We start from the raw sequence: 26,658 nt of genomic DNA, 5'->3' as shown, positions 1-26,658 counted from the left end.
CTCAATGGCTGTATTGGAACCCATTGGGCATGCCATTAAAGCCAGTCCTGTGTTCCCACCAGCCCTCCCTGGACACCTCAGACCAACCGGCCCTGGCACCACCAGCCCTGGAATTGGGATGCAGTGCCTCATCCAATTTGGGGGCAGCATGCCGAACCCCAGCACCTAGGGGTCCTTAAAATTGCCAAATCAGTGTTGCAAACCCCTTCTTCCATTCCACCATCTTTTTAGAAGGTGGAAAAGAAGTATTACATCCCTGCAAAAGGGTTCAAATACCTCCTGCATGCACCCTCCAGCAGCATCACTGGTCATGTCTGCTGTGAATGAAAGGGCCAGGACATATACTTACCTGTCTTCTTCCCAAAGCCTGATACGTCAGATGAAGAATGCAGGTTAGACACCTTGGACGTCAGGAGGGCGCTCGCCTTTTACACAGATAGGACAAACGTGTTCCATAACGCAGTTCTTCGTTGCAGTGGAAGACAGAATGAAAGGTCACCCTGTGTCTGCTCAAAGGATTGTGTCCTGGATCGCTGCCTACATCTACTACCGCTATGAGCTGGCAAAAGGGTCTTCGCCAGCAGTCATGAAACAAACTAGGCACAAACGTCATCAGTGGCCTTCCTGGCGCAGGTACCAATCCAAGAGATCTATAGGGCCACTACCTAGTCGTTTTCCCACATGTTCGCCTCTCATTATGCACATACCCAGCAAGCTTGTGATTTCGCTGGCTGTGGTAAAGCAGTGCTGCAAGCTGCGTGACCATGAATTTTGAGCCCACCTCTATGGACACTGCTTGTGAGTCACCTAGAATGGTATCGACATGAGCAAGCACTCGAAGAAAAAATGGTTACCCACCTTTCGTAACTGTTCTTCGAGATGTTTCTTATGTCCATTCCATTACGCAGCCTTCTATCCTTCTGTTGGAGTTGCCGGCAAGAAGGAACTGAGAGGGCACAGGGCTGGTGGCACCTAATGTACCGACACATTAGCACGGCACTCCAGGGAGCGCCACAGCTGATCCCACAGATTACCGCTAAGGCAAAAATTTCATATGACTGCGCAGATGGGTGCGCGCACACCTAGAATGGAATGGACATGAGCAACACATCTCGAAGAACAACAGTTATGAAGGGTAGGTAACTGTTTTATCTTCCCTTTAAAGCTACTAAGATTCTTGTGTTTTGCATTCTTGTGTTTGCTAGGGCCAGGGCTGTTTTCAGTCATTTCAGACAGATACAGGAGATACTGATGCAAAAATGCTTGCTTATTGTAAATTCTAATTTTAAGTTATTACAATATTGCCTTTTCTGAATTTAAGGAGTAAATTAAACTTACAAATTCTTTTCATACACATACTGCTTGAAGACTATGATGGATGATATACTTAAGTTTTTGGTTATTTGTTTAATTAAATGAAATGTTCAAACTAATTAAATAAATCCCTATGAAATTTCTACTTTTTGTCAAGTAGTGACAAACACCAGAAGTGTCAGAGGATGACCTTTTTTCTCCCTCTTTGCCCTCCTCTGGCCCTCGATAAAACCACCTAATATGTTTGCTTAAATTCAATTTCCATATTCTGAGCACTAATTTAAGGGTTGAGACCAAAGTACCACCTTTTTATAGCTGCAGCCTCTCTACCACAGAGCACGTTTGAAGGCCTGTAGCAATGCTAACTGACTTTAACTATTCTAGGCCTACACAAGATGGCACTCCTCCAAGTGCGAATCCTCTGCATCTTTGAAGCCAATATGCTCTGAGAACTCAATTTACAGCTAACCTAAAATTTACTGGTTGGGCAGAACTTTGAACTGTGAGATGCAGAAGTTGTTATAAATTGTTGAATCCAAAATTACTTTATTAGAATTCCTACTTGATTAGAAGTACTAAACTGATAATGGTGATTTGAAGAATATTTGTCAAATAAGTTTTAATAAAGAGTACCAATTTTATGAACAATTTCTTTTCTTTTCTTCTCTTTTGTAACAGGCCAGAAACTCAGAAGTTCGATCAAATGCAGCATTATTGTTTGTTGAAGCATTTCCTATTCGTGATCCCCATTTTAATAATGAGGATATGGATAATGAGATTCAGAAACAGTTTGAAGAACTTTTTGTAAGTTTTTTCATGAAGACAATGTGAAAACAAAATGTTAAGTTAAATATTTAGCAAAATTTACTTGGCAGTAAGACCATTTGAAATACATGTACTACAATTAATGGCATAAGGGGATTGAGAATGTTATCCACAGGAAAGAGTGCAGAAATATGCAATTAAATTCCTTTAACCTTGTGCACTCGCTGATTTCTGGTGGAATAGCAAGGTTTTGGAAAGGGGTCTAAATGCTAATGAAGTGGGGGTCTGGGTTTATATTAATTGAGCTACAAGTATGGTTCAAAAACCTGAGAGCAAGCTTAGGAAAGCCAGGTGACGCTGGTTGCATACGTTCATGTCCTATTTACTCAGGATACAATGGGTGAGAAGGGCTCTACACTTGATTATTTGACGTTGTGGTTCTACAGTGAATGCCTAATATTAAATATCTGCAGCTCCTGTGATGGAGTATCTAAACAGAAGTCTAGGGGATTTAAGAATTAAAACAATGAATTAGAAACATGAGGGCTGGCCAGTTTATTTCTAAAGCAACGTTTTATTCTGTTTGGGAAAACTTATTGTTGTATTCACAAGAACAAATATTTGATCACTGAAGATACCTGGAATTTCCAGGTTTTAAGGTCATTCCCTCACAAACAGTGAGACTTGACAATTAGGTGCATAAAGATGAACCTTAGGAGTGAGATTTTTCAATTGTTTAAGTGACTTTCATGCACAAGTCTCATTGACTTTCACTTTTGAAAATTCTACTCTAAGAGCGTAACTGTAGGGTGATGTTTTTGAAAATCATCGCCAATATTTTTATCTTACTTTTGTTTTCTAACTAAAAATTGTTTAATAATAGCAATAAACAATCATTTGGAGAATATTCCAGATATGGAAATATTTCATACTATCACATCTTGTATGGTTTGGTTAAATGCTAATAGCGATGATTTTTGTTTCTTATTTTAAATATCAACAGACAGCATGACGATGCATACATGAAATTTGTTTCCTCTTCTTCTTTGTTTGTTTATAGGGTCTTTTAGACGATCCTCAACCATTGGTCCGCTCTACAGGGGTACTTGGTGTTAGTAAAATAACATCCAAATACTGGGACATGATTCCTGCAACCATCCTTGCTGAGCTTTTAAAAAAACTAATTGGAGATCTGGCTTTTGATGTAACTTCAGCTGATGTTCGTTGTTCTGTTTTTAAGGTAAGTTTAATATGCAGACTTTAAAAACTTGTATTGAGAGTAAATTTTTAGATTTTCCTTGAAGCATGTGACGGAGGTTATTAAGGGTCAACTTAAGTAGAAGGCGTGCTTTTTATAAAACCTTTTGATTTTTCTCCGAGTTGGTCTTTGCATAATTTTCCTTGAGATGTACTTCCTGGTATTTAAGTTTTGCAAACCTTCTAGAAAAAATGCCTTCTGGGAATGAACAAGCAACCCTTTATGTCGCCAAACATTTAGAGCTGAGTTTGAGTAGCTATGTGATCCCTGACCACCTCAATTCCTCTCTTTTTCTCTCTGGCTATCTGAAGTTGGAAAGACCTCCTCTCCATGCTCTTGGTTTGGTATTTTGACCAGACTTCCTTGTTCAGATAACTGTAAATAACTAAAAATTATACTTTATCACACAACTGTGTAGAAAATGTTTCTAGCTTGGTTCCAAGGCATCATGTGTGTCCCAGAGAGAGAGACCTGGAAAAAGAAGACTAGATTTAAGTGTTGTGTTTTGTACCTCACTGTCAGTCTTCCTGTGGTTGGATGCATATATTACTGTTTGTGTGTTGGCCAAGGCTGTTCCCCAGATAGTTGTTCAGTACATCAGGATTGATTGGTCAATTCCATCTAATAAATAACAGAAAGACTGACTTCCTGGGCATAAACGTGTACTCCTCAAGTACAAGAGATGAACAAAAACACTGCCTCAGGTCAAAAGGTCTTACAATATAAAACCACTTAATCTGAAATGAAAGGGAATTAATATGAGATTTTGAGTTGCTCTTTAATACTTTCTTTTAAAAGATAATTATAGGAAAAAAATACGTAAATGAAACATCTGCCACTATATTTAGCCTTAAGTTTAGGAATTTTAATATAGTTTTTTGTATGTCTGCTGTTTGTTTTGGTTTTTTTTTTTATTCATTGTGATATTTCTGTTGCAGTGTCTGCCTATAATTTTGGACAACAAACTAAGCCACCCATTATTGGAACAGCTCCTGCCAACAGTAAAATACAGTCTCCATGACAATTCTGAGAAAGTGCGAGTGGCATTTGTTGATATGCTGCTGAAAATTAAGGCTGTCAGGGCTGCTAAGGTAGGATGATTAGGACTTGGTAGGCAGCACACAGGAGATGTAAACAGAACAAGGCAATTTATTCTGAAAGATGTATGTTTATCAATACCACAGTCAATCAGTTATTAGAATACTTAACCAATAATTTTCAGAAACTTGCAGGAAATTGTTTTATTGTTGATGTGTGTCCTATTAGAGGTTTGAGATGTAAAATCCTGGATAGTGGTATTTAAGCATTTCCTGCTATACAATTGAAAATTAAGTTAATGTTATGGTTGTCTAGATTCTTGTTAATTACCATGAGACTAAACCTAGTGTCCTGTAATCTTCCTGCCACTCCATGATTGTTTCAGTGGAATCGGGGGCATCACTAGGAAATATTGCCACATCAGGAGATTATTGCATCAGAATTTTTGTTACCTTAAATGGGGATCAAGCTTTCCATTGAATAGGTTTATCTTTTCCTCTTAGATTCTTAGTAACTTTAGTATATTCTTGATTGATACCTCTTATTACAAAAGGAACTGAGAAGAGTTTCAGCTCTTGCCTTTTTCTGTTGGGCCAGTAGCTACTTAAGAAAAAGAGAGAGTATGGAATCAGCCCTCCGGGACCAGAACTGGCAGGAGAAAGAAAAACAGAAGCTGCTTCTGGGGCAGGGCCACTACTGGAGAAAGAATGTCCATGAGATCAGAGAAGAAGGGAAACAAATCAGAGAATAATGTGTAAGGAAACATGGAGGGGAGAGAGAAATGGAAGAGATGGGATGGGGAGATGAAATAAAATTATCCTTTTTTAAAGAAAAGGTAAAGCAGTTCAATATTTGCTACAGTGAGGCTGCAGAGTTCCAAACAGAGGAGATGTCACCTCTGAAATAAACCCTACTCTGAAAAAGTTTGTGAAGTCTGGGTCTAACTAAAATACTGATGCCAAAGCAGGATTTCCCAATAGCTCTCTCTTCAGTAAAGCTAGCATGGAGTGGCAGAAAGATCACTGCGATACTAATGCTTTTGCTGATACTGCATCTGACACAAACTGATCATGATATTAGTGCTTTAGCACTGGTGTGTTGGAAGTTTGTGCATGTCTCATTACTCAGAGGACATGATTCTAGACTTGTTTGCAAATCTCATTTATCAAAATGTTTTTTTCATATTTTAAATTTTAATAAGATTTTGAGATTTGAAAAGACAGAAAATTCCAAATTTCATGTCAACATGTATCTTGGGCCAAGAGCAGCAATTTCTGGGAATAGGGCTGTATTATTTTAGTTTCCAATATGAAAATCCACTGTGGTCATGCGCTGTCACATGCTTTAGGTTTACCAAGAGGTATGAGGTTCAGCCATCCTAAAAATGCATCAGTATCCTGTCGTACAAGTTTCCATGCTGACATGGTTATTGCTATTAGAGTATGAATCATTTATTTTATTAAAGGTTTCAGTGGTAGCCATGTTAGTCTGTATCAGCAAAAAAAACACATTAGAGACAAACAGATTTATTTGGGTATAAGCTTTCGTGGGCTACAGCCCACTTCATCAGAGGTATGAAGTAAAAAATACAGGAGCAGGTATGAATACATGAAAGGATGGGGGCTCATAAAACTGCCTATTATTAAGGTTGCCTATTAAGAATGTGCTGCAGCCCAGAACTTCAGCTGATTGAGCAGAAATTCCCCTGCAATTGCAGTTCCTGGTTGCTCCAGGCTGTGCCAGATCCAGGCACTGGAACTGAGAATTGGGTGCCTGTCTGATCTGTAGTTGTTAATGTGTTGGCACATGATAGAATTTGTTTGGGTGTGTTTAGGTTTTTTGTGTGCAACTTCCTAGCCTTATTAAAAAAGGCAATATTAAAAGAACATTATTAAGTTTCAAGCACACTAGGAAATGCCAGTATTAAGCCTGCCTGTGCATTATATCGGTCCTTAATTACATGTTCACTTTTTTCCCCCCACTGGATCAATTAAGTTGTGTAGTAAAACAGGCTGTTATCTGTAGGACTCCTGCCTCATTTGTTGCAGAAGATGGAGGGTGTGTAGTGAATGAGGCAGGGCATTTCAGAAAGAGAAAGTTGTTCTCACAGTTGGGGCAACTTGATGAATGCTGGAGAATTGGGTTCTATTCAGGCTTCTGCCACAGAGTTCATATGTTATGGTAGGAAGTCACTTAACCAAATTTTTCAGAGAGAGCCACTAATAATTGTGTTCCTCATTTTCTGGGTGCCTGCCTTGAGATCCTGGGGTATGACTTGCCGAAGTACTAAACACTCAGAGCTCCCATTGACTTCAACTGAAATCATGCTTTGAACATAATAATTGCTGTATCATGCTACATATTCTCAAAAAATCAAGTCCTAAGTTTCTCAGATTGGGCACAGAAAATTAGTGGGTACTTCTGACCTGAATATCTCTCTACTTCAGTTCCCCATCTATAAAATGTGGATGATCCTAGCCTCTCATTTCAGAGGGATAGTGTGAAAATAGAATATTAATGTTTGAGAAGAAATACTGTAATGAGTACCATAGAAAAAGTCTATGAGGAGATCAATAATTCTGCCTTCTGGGCAGGATTTGAATAGTGTGTGGTAAGTAAAGCCTGGAGCCACATATTTAGAGCCTCGTATATTTCGCAAATGCGAAATAACAAAATAAAACACCATAAAACTAAAAAAAAAACAAAAAAAAAAACCTGGTGCATGGGGACACAGTGTTGCCCAGGTTTGGCCTGGCCACTCCTCCGTCATGATAACAGAGGGGCAACTGGGCCAAAACTGAGCAGTGCTGCGACTTAATGTGCCAGGGCACGACGTGCAGAGCCACCGCTGCAGGGTGAATGCAGGGTGGGCTCACTCTCCAGCACTGTCCCTTAAGACCTTCCTTCTTCACTAGACTGAAGCAGGCTTGCTCTCTATGTCCGTTTCCCTCCCTGGGAATTTTTCTGCAATGAGCTGCCAGAGCTGCTTACATGTCAAAATAGAGGCCTTTTTCTGTCTGGTCTTGTCTGTTTGGGGTCTTGCCAATGCAATCCTCTATCCAGCATATTCTGGATTATTTATTTCACCTAGAACAGCAGTCGTTAATGGTTCTTCTATCAAAGAAATCTTCTACCAAATGATTCTGGTAGCAATATCAGTTTTCCATCCCTATATGGATAATCATTCTATGTTTTCTAATGATATAACAATCAGATTTGTGAAGAGACTGGAAAAGTTGTACCATCAAATAAGGGCACCTGTCCCCACCAGAACTTGAACTTTAGATTTGTCAAAGTTCATGGGGCCACCGTTTGATCTTCTAACAACATGTTCCTTACTGCACCTATCTCTTAAGGTGCCTTTCCTGGTAACTATCGCTTCAGACAGGAAGGTAGCCAAATTGTGTGCTCTGACATCCGAACCACCTTATACAATACTCTTTTAAGGATAAAGTGTACTCGTGCCCTCATCCAAGATTTCTCTCAAAAGTGATATTTAATTTTCATATTAACCAGTCAATTTACTTTCCTACATTTTACCCCAAATCACATGCCAATAGAGGAGCAACATTTGCACACCTTAAATGTCAGAAGAGTGTTGGCATCCTACGTAGGGAGGACTAAAGTGTTTTGTTTGTGAACCCAGCTATTGGTGACCATAGTAGAGAGAATGAAGGGTCATCATGTCTCTTGACAAAGAATTATGTTTTGGATAACTTTCTGCTTTCATGTTTATGATCTGGCAGGCATTTCCCTGTGAGACAGACTGACCTCACATTCCATGATATGACAGGCAGTCTCTACAGTGTTTCTTGCTCAAATCGGAATCCAGGACATTTGTAGAATGGCAGTCTAGTTTTCAGTTCATACCTTTGCATCCTATTATGCCAATACTCTGTACTCCAGAAATGATATGAAATTTGGAGAAATTGTACTCCAGTCTGTGTACATGAACTCATTCTACGTTATGGCTTGTGAGTCACCGAGTGGAATATACATGTGCAATCACTCAAAGAAAATTGTTTCTAGCCTTTCACGAAAGCTTATGTTTTAATAAATGTTAGCCTTTAAGGTGCCACAAGACTCCTCGTTGTTTTTGCTGAAACAGACTAACACGGCTACCCCTCTGAAAACTTTCATAGCTGTTGTTCATAGAGAGGTGTAGTACATGTCCATTCCATGACCCACCCTCCTAGCCCTTTGCTTCGGAGTGGTCCAGCAAGAAGGAACTGAGGGATCTCAGGGGCGGGTGGGCCCTTCATACTGGCACTGGTGCATGGCAGAAGAAAGGGCTTAAGCTGCCCTGATGGGTAGCACTGAAGAAAAAATTTCTAATGACTGTGCACAGGGTGCACACACACCTGGAATGGACATGTGCAACATCGAGGAACAACAGTTATGAAAGGTTAGTAACCAGGTTTTTTTTGTTTTTGAAATAGGAAATGTGTACTTTTCTTAAGTCTTGGATGTTGGAAAATTATGGTTTGACTAAGCCGTTGTTAGTAAAGCGACTATTAGGAGAGGCTGATCTATTGATCTGCATGCAGTAACACTATATTTTGTAACCACAAGGGAGATACTGCTGCAAACAGTGAGCCAGAAGAGAGAATATTTTTCAGTGCCTAATAACAATTGCAAAACTTTTTTGAAATCTCATATCTAAAAGCATAGACCTAATTAATTCAAGACCTTGCCACAAAAATGACAGATATAGAGTAGTGCCATTAATATTGGCATAACTAAGAATTTACTTCTCCATTACATGTCTGTAATGCAGTAATTGAGACAGGACTGAGGTGGTGGCTGATGGCATGAGCTAACCTTTGGTGGGTATATCTGGAAGGGATCTTATGCACTAGTCACTCTTACAGCTGCCTCAGAACCTAAAATTTTCATAGGTAGGGAATTTTACCCTCTCTGAAGTTGGGAGTGTGAGACATGAGTAAAATTCCTGAATAATAGTTTTTGCTGTGATATTTTCAAAGTCTTACTACTGCAGGTAAGAAATTCTTCCTTATTAAACTGAACTGCATCAAGAATTTTAGGTACACCGGATTGTAATTGCGTGAGTTGGAATTTGATTAATACACTTGATATGCTATATTGCACCTGAATAATGCTATAGTACTGGTGCTAAATAGCACTATGGATTTTACTATTTTACTTTTAAACAATACATTTTAGTTTTGTTCAGAGTCATTGTTTTGGTGCAGAAAGTACCCTTAACAAAAAAAATAATTGTAATATCTTGTTTCTCTTTCCCCTCTTCTGTTGTCCCTTTAACTTCCCCCCCTTCTCACTTTAAACAAACAAACAAACAAAGTTCTGGAAAATTTGTCCCATGGAGCATCTTCTGACTCGCCTTGAAGTTGATTCACGTCCTGTGTCACGCCGCTTAGTAAATCTCCTATTCAACTCTTTCTTGCCTGTTAATCAACCTGAGGAGGTATGGTGTGAACGCTGTGTTACGCTAATCCAGATGAATCCCGCAGCAGCCAGAAAGTTCTATCGGTATGCTTATGAGTATACTGCTCCCACCAACATAGGTAAAGTATTGGACACTACAAGAGTCTTGGCAATATCAATTTTATATTACTCGTTTAACACTTAATTTGTCTCTAATACTTGGGGGCCTTCAGTATTGTCAAGTGGCTGACTCTACAAAAGTCTATTCTGAAATTTTTTTCCAAATTTCCCTAGTTGAAAATTGTTTTTCAACCAGCAGTATCAGGGAGATACATTGCAGGAAGTTTTTCTTTCTAGCAAAGAATGCTATTGAATCCGTGCCAGCAAGCAAACCAGGAGAGTGGTTTTATTTCCAGAACTTGCTAATGTCAGAAAGAAATAAAGAACCTGCTGTAGTAAGATGAGGCCCTGAAACATAAACTCTTATGTCAGAGGCCTAGTCTGAGGCCTAAAGCCTGAACCAAAGTACTTCCAGGCACTGCTAAGCAAAAGCTGGGCTGTAAGTCAGAGGCTGGCCTCACTCACAGAAATTGGTGAGAAGAGGGTTGTTAGAAGCTGGTGTGTTCACACATAAGGGCTAATAAGAGGAACTTGTGCCAAGATGGCACCTGGACAGCCTGATACAAGGACACTCCATAGACATAACAAGGAACAGGCAGGTGCATCTTAAAGACAGGACAGTATGATGGATAGATCTGTATGTCTGGAACAATATGATCAAAGGGGAGACAGCAACCTAATGAATCAAGAAGCTGTACCTCAATACATCAGTAGGGATGAGCAATCTGTCCTGTAACTGTATAAAAGTAGGTCCCAGAGTGTGCGTCTCTTTGGTCAGCCTAGCGGGCAGTGAAAAGTCCCGCCACTGACTGATCTGTGTCCATTGCCAGGGGGCACATATTCGTATATGTCCTATAGAGTCTATAGGAAACTATTACTGTGCTTTGTTTGACAATAAACCTGGCTCGGGTTCCTTTGTACCTTACTAGAGTTTGTGGTCTTTGGGGGTTCTCTCAGGGTTTGCTGTGTCAGCTATCTGCACAGAGCCAGGACAGCACGAAGAGGGAACACGCACACCGCCGACTGTTATCATCGAACAAGAGCAGAGCTACAGATCGGTAGCAACTAAAAACACCTGCACAGAGTGATTCCACGCTCAAGACATCCGATCACCCAAAGAACAATCCCTACACATGCATTCTAGAGATGAGGGTGATTTTGTAGTCACTGAGAGATTTCAAAGATAGTAGCCTAATTATGTGTTCTATAAATATTGTGGATTTATGTCTCGGAGCACATAAGACCCAGTTACTTTTACCCTCTCCTCCAGGGAGAGGAAGTCTTCCTTGTGGTAGCTGAATGTCCTCTCCCTGACACCAACCAGACTTTCAGCCACTCGACCACTCTCCTCCGGACTGTGCCAGCATAACTTCACGTTGCAGGTTAACAATAGGTGCACCCTGAGTCCCTTGGAATTATTCCTTCTTGATATCAAGCCTCTGACGTTGGTTATTCACAGAAATTCCAGATCATCAGCCTCCAAAGGTGCAGTGTACCCTAGATTGCCAGTTTTATCTTAAACCATTGTTCCTGTAAACCACAAAGCACTTGTAAGCACTTACAATAAAACAAAAGTAGATTTGTTTTAAGAAAGAATAAAGATTTAGCGAGAAGTGAGAGAAAGTGATGGGAACAACACAAAACAAAATAATAAAATGTGAACCTAGGTCTACTCTTGTCAATAGTTACCTTTCCTATATAATAAAGTAGGCTTCCTACCTCCAGAAAGTTCAACGCTGTGGAGAGCTGGCTGGTTTCACAAGAATCAGGATCCAAACATTCATGAAAGTCCCCTGCTCCTTAAAGGATTTCTTCAATGGATGCAGAACCTTTCCTTACACTTGGTGATTTTAAAACAGTCTTTTATCTTGATTCATAACCAGAGTGATCTTCTACCTGCTATAATGTTCTTGTCACCACCAAGTGGTTTATATTGTTTGCTGTTGTCTTTGATGGCTGTTCTTATTTGCAAGGGTAGATAATAGAACCTTTCATTACCTCTCTGTCTGAGTGACAGCTCCCTCTTATTTGAATGGATCTTCACCAAGACACACTACTTGGATGACTTAGGATACATCTACATTTAAAATGCTACCCATCATCCTAGGTTTTCCTCAAGAGAAAGTAGCTAGGTCAATAGAAGAATTTTTCCATTGACCTAGTGCAGTCTGCACTGAGGGGTTAGGTTGGTTTAAAAATGCCACTCTGCTGTGGATTTTTCATGCTCTAACCACTGTAAATCAAGAAACTAATCTTCTAGTCTAGACCAAGCTCATTTTTTACTCCAAGTTCATAAAGCATACTTTCAATATAAATACATTTATTCTTTAAATATTATCCATATAAACGTACATCTCACAATGATTGAGTCTTGACCAGGAGTTTTCTGTAGATACCTTATATGTTACTCATTATGGATAAATCTCCTGTAAGACAGAGTTTGGTGCAATGAGTGTCTTAGCTCTGAGGTGAGAGTTTGCAAATAACAGGGGACCCGTTGCCAAGGAGCCTCCGTGTCATAGAGAGCCATCATGTTTTGAGACTAGTCCATTGAAGTAATAGCCATTCCAAATAAATTCTGGAAAAAAATACCATATGAAGGGACTGTGTATTTTTTTTGTGTGTTGTTTTTGTTTGCAATGATTGGATCAGAAAGGGTGACAATTACTTAAGCCACAAGTGTTTCATATTTAAATATATTAAATTTACTTTTAGTGGATTTGGTATCTTATATACTAGCTGTGTCTGCTTCTTATCTCCCACTTCCCCAAATAATGTTTATAATTGCTTGTAATATCTGTTGCTGATAAAGGGTTCTTAAGTGGAATGGTTGTCTAAATTATCTACTTTTAAAATTTAGCTAAATTCATGCTCACTATTCGGCGCTGCTTGAATGCCTGCATCCAGAGAGCAATAAAAGAAAATCAAGATGATGATGAAGAAAGTGAAAAAGAGAATATAAGTGTAAGTAAAATAAAGCTTTCACTTTATGCTTAGCACTAACAACTTTTTAAAATAGCGCTTGTGTTGTGACAGACCGGAAAGTGAACATGAAAGGGGGAGACCATAAAGGGAACAAATGGGGATCTCTAGGGATAGGAAGACAGGAAATGGTGGCTATCAGGCCACTACTGTTATGTGAGAGAGCGACAAGTAGGTCGAGTAGCAGGAGTAAACTGGGAGCAATTCCAGGAATACTTAAAATGCGTGCTTATCTCATTCTGATGGTTATTCTAAGTATACAATAGTAGAAATTATCTTGCAATTGTATTTATTCAAATATGGATCTATCAAAATAACTGTATTTATGCACAGATTAAGTCTGAATTGTGGCATTCATATCCCCCTACAGTAAACATAGGTCCTTTGTTAAATGAAGAGTTCAGAAAAAGATTTTCAATTTTTGACACATAATTTTAACCTGCATTCATATTATACAGCGTTAGCTATTTTAATCCCCAAATGTTTGCATTTCAGATGCTAAATAATGTGTTGTCAATAAATGATGTGGCTTCCATGGCAAGTTTACTGGAGATTACTGTAATTCTCTGGAGAAGTATTCACAAAGCCCTTGATCACAATGAAGAAGCCAAAGGTTACACAATCAGAAAGTTTGCCTCTGTACTACCAGAATATTTTAAAGTTTTTAAGGTAAACTTTAATATCATAGGTTAAAAATTGTGGCAAATTTAAAATACAGATGAATGACTTCCTCTGTGTGTTTGTGTGTATATATATATATATATATATATTTTTTTTTAATTATTTTCAATTCTAGTGCTTGCCTGGCATATGTGCGCATGTCCCTTGTCTGTTTTTCCGCAGGTGTGTTTTCATATGGTGTCTGGGCGATGCCATGAACTAAAAAGTGGCTGGAATGAGGTCCTTGGAATTTCCTAAACGAGAGTGTTCTGTAATTTCACAGAGTCTGGCAGATGAGCCCTTATAATCTTAAGTATTGAAACAAAAATAAATATATAACTGTTTGTTCTTTTGATTATCATCCTAGATCTCTGTTGCTGGGAGTGCATGTGTTCTTGTTCTCTTGGCACCATGGTAGGAAATAGCAAAAAGCAATGGCTCTTGAGGCTCCCCTGCAGAACAAATATTCAGTGTTAAGTCATATGAGGAGTTTCCCTCCACCATTCTGAATAATCACTACCCCAGTTCCTCTTTCACTACTTGAGCAGACAAGTTAGAAACACCAGAGTCGTCTTCCCTTCCTTGCACTTGTTTTTGCTATCTTAATTCTGCCTTGTGGTGAGCATTCTCTTGATGCACTTGTTCATTGTTAGGCTTTGACATGTTTGGCTCAGTTAATTCCATTAATCTTCATAGTGTTGGTCCAGTTGATCTCTTCACCTAGTCCTGCAGTATTCCTCATAATAGACGCCAAGCTCTGTTTGTTACTAATAGTACATGTGCTGCCTGTGATGCTTTGGGAAGAATCATCCAACGAAGATTTCTCTCACTTGTGTAAGCAGCAAAGAGTCCTCTTATTTGTGTGGATTTTGCTCTGAGAGCTGTCAAGGGCTGTGAAAACCATACGGAAGCTTCCTTAGTGGAATAATCATCCTTTCTTTTTTGAGTAGTGTCCCTAAGGGCACTCCATTCTTGGAACATTTTTGCCTTCTGTACCTCACATCAGAGATTTTAGGTAACAGTGCCTGTTTGGCCTGCTCATACTCTTCTCATCTTGTGCCATGCACCAGTGCTATATAGCATTGTGCAGGTGAACCGCCCTCTGTTCCTTCTCAGATGCCTTGGCCCAAGATGGGGCCTCAGCAGCATCTGAATTGAGATTACTTCGCTCATATTTTCTTTCTCTCGTTCAAGATAGTTAGTGTTAGTTCATGGAGTTTTAGTTTGTGTACTCCCTTTTTTCTTTTTTTAGTTTAAAAAAAAATTCTTATTAGAATAGTGAACTGTCCCCCATCCATAGTTTGTTTGTTTGTTTGTTTTTTTGTTTCTTCCATCTGGGGAAGTGGAACCTGGAAATGGTATGCCCAGTTTCCCTGGGTTTAAATGTTACCTTTCCTGCCAAGAGGCTATCATGGTCAGTGTCAGACATAACCGGAGTCACATGTCCCTCAGAAATATAATTTCTGCCTGAAATTAAGGTCAAGGGCCAGAAAACTGAACTAAAACTGAGTCTGCTTATGACCAAGAGTTTGCTCCAACCAGCTTCCAACGCCAGCCTCGGGTTCTCCACTGTCCAGTGGTCCTTGATAAGGCTGTCTCCATCAACTTCCTTGGCACAACACTCCCCCACAACTTCCAAGAGAAAATTCCTGGTTTCCTCTCAAAAAGCTTCCAGAAAGTGAGCACTTCAAGTCGCTTGGATAGAGAATCTTCCACAAAGAGATGATCCCCGATCAGGTTGACCACCTTGGCACCCACTGATCTCTCGCTCAGTACTCATAAGGCTGCAGGTTCCTCAGGTACTGTCATTGCCAGCAAGCCTAAAGACTGTAAGAATTCAGGCTCTTAAACCTTGGGTCAAGTGCAGTAGCTATCTTTAGAACTCTCACATTGGTACCTTCTTTGCGTTTTGTCAAATCTGCAGTGAAAGTATTCTTTAAATGAACATGCGCTGGGTCATCATCTGAGACTGCCATAAAATGAAATATATGGCAGAATGTGGGTAAAACAGCAGGAGACATTACAATTCTACTCCAAGGAATTTAGTCACAAATTTAATTAACACATTTTATTTTTTTAATGAGTTCCATCAGCATGGAAGCATGTCCTTTGGAATGGTGGCTGAAGCATGAAGGGGCATATGAATGTTTAGCATATCTGGCACGTAAATACCTTGCAATGTGGGCTACAAAAGTGCTATTCGAACTCATGTTCTCAGTTTCAGATGTCATTGTAAATAAGAAGCAGGCAGCATTATCTCCCATAAGCGTAAACAAACTTGTTTCTCTCAGCGATTGGCTGAACACAAAATAGGACTGAATGCACTTGTAGGCGCTAAAATTTTTTACCATTGTTTTGTTTTTGAGTGCAGTTATGTAACAAAAATTTACGTTTGTAAAGAGATTGCACTACGGTACTTGCATGAGGTGAATTGAAAAATACTATTTATTCATTTTTACAGTGCAAATAAAAATATAAAGTAAGAACTGTACACTTTGTATTCTGTGTTGTAATTGAAATTGTAATTGAAATCCATATATTTGGAAATGTAGAAAAACATTGAAAAATATGTAATTTCAATTGGTATTGTTTAACAGTGCAATTAAAACTGCAATTAATTGTGATTAATTTTTTGTTAATCACTGTGATTTAATTGACAACTCTACTCCAAACTGAATACCGTGATTGACCATCTTTCAACAGACTAGAGAGCATTTTCAGGTGATCATTGCCAAGGGCCAACTCCTTGCAAGGACAATTCTCTTTAGACGCCGCTGACACAGCTACTCATTCTAACTCCATGGCAGTGGTCGTGAGGAGGGCTTCCTGGCTTCAGGTATCCAGCTTTCCAAAGGAAGTGCAGTCTACAGTTGAGAATCTTCCATTTGAGGGACAAAAGTTGTTCACTGAGAAAACCGATGAATCCCTCCACGTGTGAACAAATTCTAGAGCCACCTTATGCTTACTGGGAATTTAAACACCTGCACAAAAAAGAAGATTCAGTAAATCCCAGACAGCTCAGAGATCTCAGCCTACTCAGTCCATGCCCCACTTTCCCCCAAAGCATTATGAACCCTAGTGCAAGAGACAGCATTTGTAGAAAAGGAGACTAGCTGCCCCACAGCCCTCTACATCTAAACATCAGTTTTGAGGGGTCGTCCAAGGGCTCGATTTACTACCACCATCCTTACCTGCTGCAACAATCTGCACATCTCCCTCACTTTGGTGACCACCTTGGTCCTTTTAATCAAGATTGGGAATACATAACTTTGGACAAATGAGTTGGAGATCATTTCTACAGGATATTCTATCCATTTTACCTCCCTTATCATCTCCCCTCCTGTCTCTCTTTAGGGACCCTTCTCATGCACCTTTTATGACAGGAAACAGACTCTTTCCCAAACCTGGGTACTTTAGAAACAGTTCGCACACAACACAGAGGGAGAGGACTACTCCAAGTACTTCGTGGTACCGAAAAACAACAGCAGTTGGAGGCCTATTCTAGAACTAAGATCATTTAACAAATTTGTAAATGTTCAGAATAGTAACTCTTTCAGCAATAATTCCATCTCTGGACCAAGTGGACTGGTTCTCGGCCCTCAACCTACAGGATGTTTGCTTCCATATTGCAATCCACCCATCCCACAGAAGGTTTCTATGATTCACTCTGAATCAGGATCAGTTTCAATACAAGGTACTCCCATTCATCCTGTCTTCTGCACCCAGAATGTTCTCAAAGGTCCTTTCTGTGGTAGCGGAACATCTTCGCAAACAAGGAATTCTGATTTTCCCATACTTGCATGATTGTCTGCTCAAAGCATGCTCCTTTAGCAAAGGTTTGGCCACACAAAAGGCCATGGACCTATTCCTCTGACTGGGACTACAATTAAACGTCAAAATCCACATTAATTCTAATACAGCATCTGGAGTTCCTAGGAGCTTACCTTGAGGCAGTAGCAGCCAAAGCATTCCTCCCCTCACACCGGTTCAACATGTCAGTCAGTTTAGTCTTGACAGTCCAGGTCAGCCTTCAAACATCAGCCAGAAACTATCTCTAGCTATTGGGTCACGTGGTGGCAGGTACTTTTTTGTAATCAATCACACAAGACTTCATATGTGCTGCCTTCAGGAGTGGCTCAGAATTGCCTACCTACCAAGCAAACACTGCTTAAACAAACTTCTTTCAATGCCCTCAATAGTCAAAACATTTCTTGATTGATGGAAAGACCCTCATAATATCTATGCTGGGGTTCCCTTCACTCACCCACCACCAAGGTTGGTATTTACAGTGGACACATCCCTATTGGGATGAGAAGCCCACCTGTGCCAAAGCAGTGAAACATTTGAATTGGTGCATGTGTCACCACCATCAACGTCTGAGTAGTTTACTTTCCAGGTATACAAAACATCACAGCAGACAATCTCAGCAGACGCATCTCCCAAATCACGAATGGGAAATAGACACCACCATTCTCCACTGGATATTTCTACACTGGGGCATCCCCAAGATAGACTTATTTGCCACAGTCAAAAACAACAAATGCTCTCAGTTCAGCTTCAGGACTGGTCTGGGTCACCACTCTCTGAGATGCCTTCCGTTTCCAATGGAGCAGAAGTCTCCTCTATGCATCCCCACTGACTCCTGTAATATCCACAATCCTGCTCAGGACAGAGGAAAAAAACAGGGTTATACTTGTAGATTCCCATGTGGCCAAGACAAATGTGGTTCCCCTACGTTACTCAGCTTGCTTTTTGCCAACCAATTACTCTCCAGCCTGTTCCTCATTTCCTTTTTTAGGATTTCAGCCAGGTCCATCACCTCAGTCTAGAGGTTCTCTAGCCCAAAGCATGTGTGGTCAGTGATTTAAGAGCTTAGACATGATGTGCTCTGAGGATGTAAAGGTGGTGCTGTTACATAGCAGGAAACAACTACTCATGACACACACATCCAAAAGTGGAAGAGATTCAAACTCTCTGGTGTGACTCAAGACAATTTTCTCCTACATCCTTTCCATTATCATCTGTGATTACATCCTAGAACTAAAAAGATCAGGATTATCTCTACGCGCTGTAAAAGTGCACCTCGCAGCCTTCCACCATAAGATAAAGGGGTATTCTGTTTTTTCTCATCCCACAAGAAGGTTTCTCAAAGGTCTGGGTAACCTCTTCTCTTCTTAGAAATCTGATGCCACACACCTGAGGATCATGTTGAGGTCCGATGTCGATGTCTAGGAAGACCTCCTTTCAAACCATGGCCTCCTGCTCCTTTCTACACCTCTCTCTGAAAACTGCATTTCTAGTAGCCATTACTTTTGCTTGAAGAGTTGGGGGGGGGGTAATCTAATGGCATATCCCCCCCTTTACAGTTTTATTTAAAGACGTCACACTACAACTGCATCCCAAGTTCCTACCAAAAATATCTTTTGACTTTCACATAAACCAATTTATCCACCTCCTAGTTTTCTTTTTGAAACCACACTGAGACTACCACTTAATGTCAGGAGTGCCTGCACGAGCCTCCTATCTAGATAGGACTAAACCCTTTAGGAAATTTCCCATACTATTTCTCTCCATTGTGGACAGATCTAAGGAATCCTCAATCTGCAAAAAAGACTCTCTAGATGGATATCCAGGTGCGTTACCTACTACTATCAGTCTCATGATCTTCAACCTCCTTCTAGAGTACGGACTCCACGAAATCTCTCTCCACTTCCATAACCTTCCTCAAAAACGTTCCGGTTGCAGAAATTTGTAGCCACGACTTGGACATGTGCTCATACATTAGCTGAACATTATGCAGTTTCGCGCAACTCAGTGTCCAATCCCATATTTGGCTTCACTGTCACATCCTCAATTCTAGACTCGACTCTGAAGCCTCAAACCTCCCTTAGGGGTCACCCATAGGGACACTACTCGAAGAAAAAAGGGTTACTCACCCTGTACAGTAATTGTGGTTCTTCTAGATTTGTCCCTATGGGTGTTCTACTGCATGCCTTCCTTCTCTGCTTCAGAGTTCTTTCCAATGAGCTCTGCTGTAGAGAAAGAACTGAAGGTATTTTCCTGCACAGCACTATATAGCCCTGGTCCGGGGCACGAGATGAAGTGGGCACATGTGCAGGCTTAATGGACACGGCTACCTAAAATCTCCAATTTGAAGCATGGGGGACTCAAGCATACCTGGGGGGGGGGGTGGATAGGGCGCAGTCAGAGGACAGGGGGGTTGCGTAGTGGGGGGTCCTGGGGGTGATTAGGGACGGGGGTCTCTGGAGGGGCCGTTCAGGAAACAAGGAATGTGGGGGAGTAAGGCAAGTTTGATATAACACGGTCTCACCTGTAATGTGATGAGATTTTTTTTGTCTCCCGAGGACTGCCTTTTATCAGGGTAGAGGTGTATTTCAGTGACACCTAAGGACTCCATTGAGGGCCCTGTTGTGCTTGGTGTGCTGCACAAACCTATCTAAACAAGGATATTGCAGGCTGCTACTTGATGTTTAATCCCTACATTTAGGCAACATTACCATTGGCTTTGAATCCAGGTCCCATGCCCGATTTTCAAAAGTAATCCCACAGTCTCTTAACTAGTTCTCAGACACACTTCTTTGAGGGATGACTGATTAGTTAATCTTCCAACATTAGGGATCTCTGGTAAAAATGATTAGAGAACAAAGGTTATCTAGAATGAATAAATTGCCACTATAAAGCCACACTCCTCACCCTGTGTATACCCATTTCTTTGAATTCCATTTCTAATACATTATTTGAGTGGAAAGGAATTGGATGGAGTCATGGCCATGCATCTTCATATTAACTTAAAGTAAATGTTTGCTTCTACTAGCAGAATATGTATATGGCTCCCAAGTATATGAATCTGACAATCTACTCTAAGTACAGTTATGCATTTCTTTTCAATGCTGTTTCTGGTGATTCTCTAATGGATATGAAAATTCTGCAGTGACAGAATCCACTTCTCGAAAAAAAAGTGCTTAGATTCTTGTCTATTAGTCAGATGGGTTCAGTCTTTTTTTTATAATTTTTTTTTTTTTTTTTTTTCCTAGGATGATCGTTGCATGATTCCTTTAGTTATTCTGGCATCCTTTATGCCAGCTTCTGCTATTCCTACATTCAGGTACTATTTCCTTAATGTCAAAATTGAGTGGGGGGTGGCGGGGTTTTGTCTCTTGTTCAACTTTAATTTTATTTTTTTATTTGGTATACATTAAAATACCATCAATGAGTGAAACATCAATTCAGGCAAATTTATCCATTCAGGAAAATTGATAGATTAGTAAAATCTGTAGGGGCCAATAGGCCTATAAACTGTTTTTGTTAATATTTCAGGTATCATATCAGTTTGTTTTATGTCTGAGTCATTGCTGCGCTAATGAATAAAAACAGCTGCTATATCTGAAATTGTTTTCAGCTGTGGTGTGATCTCTAAATTGAGGAATCTTGAGAAGGGAGCTGATGAAAATAAATACTCCACCCTGATAGACTGCTTGTGTCGCTGGGGACAAGTGGGACACATTATGGAGTTAATCTGTGATTGGATATCTGATGAGATGACACCAAGAAAGGTTTGCAAAGAAAACACTGAATTCTACTGCTGTGTTGCATTATATAATCTGATTCTATTAGTCCTTTAATCTGGAGGATAAGTAATTACTATAAAGTTTATTGTAGTATCTTTTATATCTCATTGATTAATGGGCGGCTTCTCTCCTCCACATTTAGAGCAATACAGCATCTGAGCGGCGAGTGCGTATCCAAGTAACATACCAGTCAAAACCAGAATTAGCACTTGATTATCTAGAATATTTATTGACTCATTCCATGAATCGGGATTGCCTGCTATCTGTCCCCAAAAAGAAATTGAACCAGCTTTTGAAAGTACTTGGAGCTGCAAAGGTAATATTTGCAGAATATTGAATGTAAAGGGCTATTTAATGTGTCTCAGTACCATTACTGAAATCTAGATTTTACATTTTTCTTCAAAAATCTCAGTAAAATCCACCACTCCTCCTTCCTTTGGATCTTCTGCCATTATACTCATGATGATCTTATGAACTGATGAAATACTTTAATGAAAAGAGTGATTGAAAAACTATCCATAGTGTTTAATAGTCTTTTACTTTCTGAAAGTGTACTGCCTGAACTTGACCAAACTGTCTTCTGCATAATTTGATGCTTTAACAACTCTGACTGATCATCTCATTCCAGACGTTGTATCAAAGCACAAGACAGTAATCCCCTTGAAGATGTATAGTTAAGGGTTGCAATAGAAGATAATACTACCAGAAACTCAAAATACAGTTGCTCTAAGTAATTAGCCTTCCTTCCAACCTTACAAAAAGAGAGAGACACTGGCCATCAAAATGTAATGATTGTGTGGACTATTTGTGGGCTGGGTTAGCTGTACCAATTTATCTGTATCAAACGTAACTATTGTAATTTAAAACTTGCATACCTCTGAACTTTGTGAACAACTAGCAGTTTAGATCATGAATGGAAGTAAATTATAGGACTACAATACTTAGTCCCAGACATTTTTGAAAATCTTGTTTTTTTTGTAGGTGCCTCAAACTTGTCCAATTTGAGACATCTTAAAGGAGCCTGAGTTCTAAAAGATAGGTGCAGAGCATTTTTTTAAAAAAATAAAAAAATCAAGCCCCTTTGAAGTGTAAAGTTGGGCACTCAAATATATTTGAATTTCAATTTCAGTCTTTAAGCAAAAGCAAAGTGCAGAGCAGGACTTCCTAAAAATATATTTTGTTTTTAAATATAACTGTAAGTTATAATATTGCAGGATATTCTTGGCTCGATTATGAAAGCAACTGGTGCAGGGTCTCATAGCTTCAATCAAGCAACTGTCGTAAGAGCCTTCACCCTCTACTGCAGATTAAGTATTCATCTTCAGCACAAGGTATTGTTTTTTAAGGAGGTATTTGTGGTGGGGGAAAAAAAACTATCAGGCTCTGTTTTTATTATTGTTTGTTTTCTTGCACAGTTTTCTTCTGAAGGAAAAGTTTACCTTTCACATTTGACGGAGACAGGTGCTTGGATAGAAAGTCATGTTCTACCTTTTATTCTAATGCATGAACAGGAGGAGAATGTTCTAGAGCAGCACATTGAAGTTTCTCAGCTGATCATCCAGGTTAGAGGTTTCTTTATAATTACTTCAAATGGAATTGACAGTAGTATCCATTTTTTACAATTGTTTTTTAAATGCTTATGGTTTAGGTACAGTAATTGCATCCCACTAGTCAGTGCCATAGCAGTATTTTAAATTTGGTGCCTATGTCAACTTCCAAACAGTGTGTACATCAACCATGCATTTGATTTCTCCTTCTCAAGTATATGGTTGATGTACACAACTACAAAATGAGAAATAACTGAGTAGGCAGTAATCCTGCTACAAATGATCTTGGGGGTATAGTGGAACACAAATTGAATATGAGTCAACAATGTGATACAGTTGTGGAAAAGACTAATATTCTGAGGGCTTATTAACAGGAGTATAATTTATTACCACAGAAGTTAATTATCCCTCTTTATTCAGCACTGGTGAGGCATCAGCTGGAGTACTGTGTACAATTCTAGGTGCCTCACTTTAGGAAAGATATGGACAAACTGGAGAAAGTCCAAAGGAAAGCAACAAAAATGATAAAAGATTTTGACAATCTGACCTTTGAGGGAAAAAATACTCAGGGGTGGAGGACCTGATAAGTCTTGAAATATGTCACTCCTGGGGGAATTCTGTGCCAAAAAAAAAATAAACTGTGCACAATATTTTAAAATTCTGCTTATTTTTTGTCAAAATAGTACAATATAATCACACCAGTTTCAATTATTTTGGTAATTTATTTCAAAATACCTGTCAATAAGTATGTCTGTAACAATGCAGACAATGAAAAAGAATCAGGAAATGTTTTTGGACAAATAGAATCCTTACTAGGCATAATATAGAACTCTGAGTAATAATTCATTTAAACTACAATATGGAACCATATTTCCCACACCACTCAGAACCAGTGCAAGGCTTGGAAGAGTCCAAGGTAACGGAGGAGCTGAAGGACAGGGAAGTAATTGCTGGGAAGGAGCCTGGGTGTGATCTTGGAGGGTTATAGGGTGTGAGTGGAAGAAATATGGAAGGTGGGTGGGGAGGGATTGTTAGAGAGCCTCCCTCATACATATACTGGCTGATCCCTATCCTCTCCTATTCAGTTAGGCATATATGCCCCTGTCCCCATGTGTCCCTGCACCCCCCTCCCATCCCAGTGCCACTCACCATGTGTCCCTGTGCACCCACGCAGCCACTGCCCTTCCCCCATGTGGCCCTGCTCCTTCTGTCCCCAGATGGCCCTGCGCCCCTACTCAGCCAGCTCCCTCCCCCTATCCCCATGTGGTGCTGCATCCCCTTCTCCCTGTTCCCATGTGGCCCTGCACCTCCACTCCCATTCTGCTCCTGTCCTAGTCTGTCCTACCCCAATATCCCTAAAGTATGGGACTCCCCAGCAGCCCCATGTGCCTTACACTGTCCCCCCCATATCCCCTGTCTCTTGACCAGACCCCACCGGCAGAGCACTGTCTTCTGTTCCCTGTTGGCAGCTGGGGCTGGCCCAGGAGCGGCTGCTCTGTTCTAGCGCTACAGTGGCCCTGATGAGCAAAAAGCATAACTGCAGCAACTTTCCAGCAGAAATTACTTTCTGCAAAAAATATTTTTTGCTTGGCACATGAATTCTGGGCATGCGCAGTAGTGCAGAATTCCCACAGGAGGAAATATGTTAGGGTCTGTTATAAAGAGGACTCTAAAAAATTGTTTTCCATGTTCCCTGAAGGTATGACAAGTAGTGATATGCTTTATCTGTGGCAAAGGAGATCTAGGTTAGATATTAGGAAAAGCTTTCTAACTATAAGGGTAGTTAAACTCTGCAACAGGTTTGCAAGGGAGGTTGGGGAATCCCCATCACTAGAGACTGTAAGAACAAGTTAGATATGCACCTGTTGTGAATGGTCTAGGTATGCTTGGTTCTGCCTTAGCATGGATGGACTAGATTGCCTTTTGAGGTCCCTTCTAGACCTATATTTCTACGATTCTGTATATTTCTACGATTCTGTGCCCTGTATAGCTGAGAGGGAGGATTGGGTTCATGGAAATTCCATGCTTTATTTGTTGGATTTTCTGTGGCACTCGTCACCAAAACATCTGTGCACCTCACATTAATTTATCCTCGTAATGACCTTGTGACATGGGAAGTATTGCAAAACTCAGATCTAATATGCTTTGAGCAGGGGGTTGGACTAGATGATCTTCTGAGGTCCCTTCCAACTCTAATAATCTGTGATTGTATGTACATCTCAGTCCAGTGCTGTAGCTGCTTGAATGATGGGTACTTTATTATGTCATACTCTATTTTAATTATTTTATAGCTTTTATTTTTTTTAAACTGCTTTGCCTTGTTTAAATGTAGCAGCAACTTACTGTCAAGCACAACAACTGTGCAGGAATACACAGGTATGTGGCCCCAATTACTACAGTACCTGAGTGCCTCACCATCTTTAATATATTTATCCTCACAATACCCCTATGAGGAAGTGTGACAGACTTGCCCGCTTTCCTAGAGGAAGTCCATGGAAGAGAAGGGATTTGAACCTGGATCTCCAACGTCTGAGGCTAATGTGCTAACCACTGAACCATCCTTCCTCTCAATCTCTGTTGCACCATCTATTAAATGGGATACTTTTTGTAAAGGAATATATTCATTCATGTTTGTATGGGAAAAATTATACATAAAAGCTAAGTGGTAAACAATATTTGTACCTACAATGATGTTGATGACTGCTGGTGGGAGACTGCTATGAAAAGGATTTTTATCCATATTTAATAAGAATGTTCCAGAGTGCACAAATTTGGTCAAGGATTTAAAATCTCATTCTTCTTCAAGCGATAGCACATGTCCATTCCACTTCAGTATGCGTGTACAGTTGTTGGAGATTTTTCCTCAGCAGTACCCATCCGGGCAGCACATGCGCCCTCTGCCTTCTCATGCTGTGTGATGGTATAAAGGGCAGAGCTTCCCCTGACCTCCCTCAGTTCCTTCTTACTGCCCATGATGGCTATTACGTTTTTTCTTATTCTTAGCGTTGTATATAGTTCGTACTCATTAATAGTTGTAGTTTGAGTAGTAGGATAGTTTTTAATATTAGATTTCCGCTATATGTGTCTTTACTCTGCAGTTCCTGTCTTTTGGGTACTGGTGCCGGGACATCCATTGGCTTCAAGTCCTGAGGTGCTTGCACAAGGCCTATGCCAGTTAGTGACCCTCACTTCAAGTGCCTGAGGTACCTAGGAGAAACTCATGTCAGAGACAAGTGCTAAATCTGCAGAGCCTTTAAGCCCAGAACTAAAAAAAAGACAGGAAGGTCAGACTAAAACTCCTTCTGATAGAGGCAGTCTTTTGTCCACCCTGAGAGCCTCCCAATTTGGGGTGTGTAGCAAGCACATCTGCTTCAGTAAGGAGTATTCCTCCTGTTTTGACAGAGTCTCAACACTGATCTCCTTCTCTGGTACTGAAGAAGCAGGAGATTGAGGTCCCTGGCACCAAAATCCAGGAAGAATGCAGGAAAAGCAAATAGAGTGCATTCGGTTGAGGCACACTTCCTGGCACACGTAGTGCCTTCATTGACTCTTACCCTGGTATTTGCCCTGTTGAGACCGACCTTTTGTGGCTGCACCATCTAGTTCAATGGTGCAGTCTTCATTGGCTCAACAGCAGAAGGAGTCTATCCTGGGCAAGCAACACCTGAGGCATGTGATCTGCGAGCTTCTCAGTACTGGCTTTGCTGGTGATTCAATAATCTTCATGCCCAGTACTGATAGTCACTTGTTAGGACTTGTCAGCTACTGGAGTTCTGCGCCCAGTACCACTGGCACCTCCAGATAGTGTAGTACCTCCTTGTACAGTGCCATGAAGAGGTAAATGACAATGATTTCATCAATGCTGTTTTCCCCAGCCTTCTAGCACTGACAAGAACCCCACACCACCTTGGTGAGGTGATTCTGGTTTATTGTCAGTATCAGAAGTGGGCTCTTGTGTCATGGCTGTGTCACATTAGCC

At 40.3% G+C, this 26,658-nt stretch overlaps 1 protein-coding gene across 1 annotated transcript in view; it reads left to right on the top strand.

Moving 5' to 3' along the window:
• Window positions 1-26,658, top strand: part of NCAPG2 (non-SMC condensin II complex subunit G2) — a 151,570-nt gene that overhangs the window by 68,857 nt on the left and 56,055 nt on the right. The window contains exons 11-21 of the mRNA XM_032806344.2: window positions 1,993-2,118; window positions 3,140-3,319; window positions 4,276-4,428; window positions 9,699-9,921; window positions 12,762-12,865; window positions 13,379-13,552; window positions 20,599-20,669; window positions 20,964-21,117; window positions 21,275-21,448; window positions 22,347-22,463; window positions 22,548-22,694. Of these exons, the coding sequence (XP_032662235.1) occupies window positions 1,993-2,118; window positions 3,140-3,319; window positions 4,276-4,428; window positions 9,699-9,921; window positions 12,762-12,865; window positions 13,379-13,552; window positions 20,599-20,669; window positions 20,964-21,117; window positions 21,275-21,448; window positions 22,347-22,463; window positions 22,548-22,694 (1,623 nt within the window). The remainder of the gene's footprint in view (window positions 1-1,992; window positions 2,119-3,139; window positions 3,320-4,275; window positions 4,429-9,698; window positions 9,922-12,761; window positions 12,866-13,378; window positions 13,553-20,598; window positions 20,670-20,963; window positions 21,118-21,274; window positions 21,449-22,346; window positions 22,464-22,547; window positions 22,695-26,658) is intronic.

Source organism: Chelonoidis abingdonii, chromosome 2 (genome assembly GCF_003597395.2).
Source record: "Chelonoidis abingdonii isolate Lonesome George chromosome 2, CheloAbing_2.0, whole genome shotgun sequence".
Classification (NCBI taxonomy): Eukaryota; Metazoa; Chordata; order Testudines; family Testudinidae; genus Chelonoidis; species Chelonoidis abingdonii.
This window is presented reverse-complemented; position numbering and strand designations above follow the sequence as displayed.